This window comes from Gastrolobium bilobum, unplaced genomic scaffold, assembly GCF_033153095.1.
Source record: "Gastrolobium bilobum isolate Gb01-03AN ecotype WA unplaced genomic scaffold, APGP_CSIRO_Gbil_v1 utg25045, whole genome shotgun sequence".
Taxonomy (NCBI): domain Eukaryota; kingdom Viridiplantae; phylum Streptophyta; class Magnoliopsida; order Fabales; family Fabaceae; genus Gastrolobium; species Gastrolobium bilobum.
The window spans coordinates 45,515-49,272 of NW_026899586.1; the positions used below are offsets into that span (position 1 = coordinate 45,515).

Sequence of the window (3,758 nt, forward strand, 5' to 3'; positions counted from 1 at the left end):
ACATATATTCCTCCAAATTCAACAAATCAATCCATATTATGTAATTAAAATAACTGTATGAATCTAACAAATGCATCATGATATGCTTGTAATAGCCAAAAACTTAGCATCATCTTCTCTACTCTGCAAATACAATTCCAAGGTTACATAAGTTGGTAAACAGTTTGTAAATGTAGAAAATAAAAAACAAGATTAAAGAATAGAAAGAAAGAAAAAGATTAAAAACAAAAACCTTTTTATACCTTTTTTTTAAAATCATACTTATTACGTAGACAATTTTCACCATATATCAAAGCTTGGATGGTATCTTCAGCCAACTTAGAACGATAGGCATCAATAACTCTTTATCCAACACTAAATGTTGATTTTGATGCTACTGTAGATATTGATACAAATCTTATGTCACTCTTAAAAGTAGTATGGTGGGGGATCCAACCTATGTCATTCCACCACCTACTCAGCTCCTATGATGCACGGACACTGACACGACACGCCGACACGTTAATTCTCAAAAATGACATATTTCGACACATTGGGACACGCTTTGATATTAAATAATATTTTTAATATATATATATATTATAATTTATATTTAATACATATAACAATCCATAATAAGTCATATAACCAATCAAATATTTAAATTTTATAAGATAAATATAAAAAAAAATTCGTACCTTTTAATTTTTCACGTCAAATTTCATAACTGAAAAAAAATTGATTTATAAATGATTTTTTTTATTTTTAGTTAATAAAAAAAATTAAGACTAAAAAAAAACGTGTCGGAGCATGTCGAAACGTTGACCACGTGTCGTAAAAAGTTGACTGCGTGTCAGAAAAACGTGTCGGAAAGTTGATCACGTGTCCCAAAATGTTGACCGCGTGTCGGTCCGACATGTATTTTTTCAAAAAAAAGGCTTGTCGGGGTATTGCAGCTCAGCTCACATGCACCAACTGAACTATTATCATTTGGTATTACCATGATATAAGCTGGTCTGTAGGCTTATAGGCTTGACATGTAAAAAAATACCTATAGCCTACTTTCTAAATAGGTCTTTTTAAAAACCTCGGGCCTATTCTATTTTACTATATGTCATAGGCCGAGTCTGGCCTGATATAGGTTAGGCCATATGTCCATGTAGGCTAGCCCGACCCACTTTCAATCCTAACACTAATCAATAGATTTTTATAAAAATTAATATCATATGATATATTTGGAAGAATTATATAAATTCTTTATTAATGGATATTTTTATCAAAAATATTTATTTTTATCCTATCTAGTATTATACAGTGTATTGCCAAATAAGAGATAATATTATCTTATATAATTATTATGTTATATAATACCGTGTTGAATGCTGAATAATATTAAAATTCAATCAAACCTTATAATATCAAGTCTTATTTTATATTGAGCATCAAACATGCTCAATGCTCAAGTGTATTCATAATCATGTCTTATTTTAACCGGACACGAAGATGATTCGCCGAGACATGGATGGGGAACAGTGGCCAAAGTGCCACTGTTGGAAAAAAACACCAAAATGTCACGCCAACAGTAAATTTTGTCAAAATGCCACATGGCATATTTCGCTACACTGTGTAGCGAAATATGTGTGCAAATAATTCGCTACACGGTGTAACGAAATATGCCGCGTCAGAATGCACAGAACCAAAAATGCCACGTGTTAGACAGGGAGAATTTCTCTACACTGTGTAGCGAAATTCTCCCTGTTTGACACGTGGCATTTTTGGTTCTGACGTGGCATATTTCGCTACACCGTGTAGCGAATTATTTGCACACATATTTCGCTACACAGTGTAGCGAAATATGCCACGTGAAATTTTGACAAAATTTACTGTTGGCATAGCATTTTGGTGTTTTTTTAGCCAACAGTGGCACTTTGGCCACTGTTCCCATGGATGGTCACCTCTACGAATACCCAACCAGCTCTTGCGCGTTGGGTGCAGTAAAATATTTGTCATATGTTACAATGTCCATAATTCATTAATAAACTATCAACCAAAATTATTTAATAATTTGTCTGCACATGTAGACACAAACATTTTAGAATTTTTTTTTCACAGGAGTGGGTGATTTAGGTAAAGTAAAAAAAAAAAAAATTTTAAGAAGATTGAAAAGAAAAAAAGTAAACATAAGCCCAACCATAGTAGTTAAAATCGGGATCTTCATAGTAGTTAAAATCGGAATCTTACTTAAATCAGAAGGAGGATAAAAAATCGTAAAAAGTAAAATCCTAACGTAAAAAAAATTGTAAAATCGTAAAAGTGTTTGGAATTTTGATGAAATCGTTTTGATTAAAAAAATCGTAAAATCATAAAATCACAGATATAAATCGGGATTTTAACTAACACGGGCTCAACCCAACCAACCCCTATAATTAAAAGCTTAAAGCTTAAACTATACATTTTAAATTTTCTTTAAAAAAAATCTTCGGGGCCGCTGCCCCCGAACCCCCTCTTAAATGTGCACACATAGAAAAAAAAAATTGGATCCACCACCACAGCAACAAGGTGAGATATGTGTACATACAATTTGGGCCATTCAAAAAAAGCGACAATACAACCACGTGAGTGGCTAAGCGTCCGAACCCCAACTTTTGTGAATGAAAAACATTTCGTGGCCAGCTCTTTACCATTTTGTGCGCTGACTCGGGGCGAAGAATTAGTCTCATGACCCTATCCGGATGTAATCCAAAAAAAAAAAAAAAAAAGCGACAATACGATCAGCATATGATCCATATATTGACTGACAAATCATTGAATCATGTATGTGTGAGCATAAATTTTAACTTTTGCAATCCATAAGCACTATACATGTTCAGTCATGAAGTAACAACGAAAATTGAATCAATAAACCAATTCGGTCTGCAAATCAAAGCCAATCCATTAATTACATGATATTTATTACAAAGAAAGGGTTAGGTCTAATTTATCACTTGCTTTCCTTCTATTTTCATTTTCATTTTCTTCCAGCGGCGTCGCTGCGGCTGCTGCTGCGGCTGCTTCTGGTGATTCTTTGTGTACATCATCCTTCTCTTTCTCTTGCCCTGAAGGACCAGCTGCAGGTTGATGTAAAATATTAATCCTTGTCAAATCTACATCATCAATGAAATCTTCTGGTTGAAACGTCGGGTTCCAAACACCCTTTGCCTTCTCTTCCTCTTTCTCTTTAGAGAGACGATCGCGTATATCTTTCGTGCTCTTTATCAGGGCAAAGAACTTCTCTAGCTGCTGCTCTTCACTTTCTTCTTCATTCTCTATTATTTTCCTCTTCCTTCTTTCTCCTTCCATGCTTCTCAGTTTCAACTCACTTGCTATGCCAAACAGAATAACAAGGAAAGTTGAGAAGAGCAAGGAACTATGTTCTTATAGCAACGTAGGGAAGAAAATGTGAACTTATAGTATCTTTTTTTTTTTAACTATTTTGTGCAATAAAATGAATATTTTTTATGTTTTATTTGTTTTAAAATTTAAAGCTAAAAAATATATAAATTAATAACTAATTCTTTTTTTGGAGTTAATTCAATCCTAATTATTTTTTTGAGGTGAGTTGACTACTGTCGTTATTTTCAGAAGCTCGACTCTTGAAGTGTGGAATGGATAGATATTTAAATCCCTCTCAAACAGAAATAACTTAAATATATTATTCTTTAAATTTGATTCTAAAAATTAAAAAATAAGTATAATTTTCTAAATTACTTTTACAAGATAGGCATTATCAAATAGGTTTT

General features: G+C 32.8%; 1 protein-coding gene across 1 annotated transcript; it reads right to left on the reverse strand.

The window, feature by feature from the left end:
- Window positions 1–2,931: 2,931 nt before the first annotated feature.
- LOC133291713 (protein NIM1-INTERACTING 3) lies at window positions 2,932–3,335 on the reverse strand. Its single transcript, XM_061490017.1, has one exon. It carries the CDS (start codon window positions 3,316–3,318, stop codon window positions 2,932–2,934), a length of 387 nt encoding a protein of 128 aa, XP_061346001.1. The 5' UTR covers window positions 3,319–3,335.
- Between the last annotated feature and the right edge of the window lie 423 nt (window positions 3,336–3,758).

What these genes read in the sequence shown, in the direction of transcription:
- LOC133291713 (XM_061490017.1), bottom strand. Translation starts at nt 3,318, where the DNA reads ATGGAAGGAGAAAGAAGGAAGAGGAAAATAATAGAGAATGAAGAAGAA.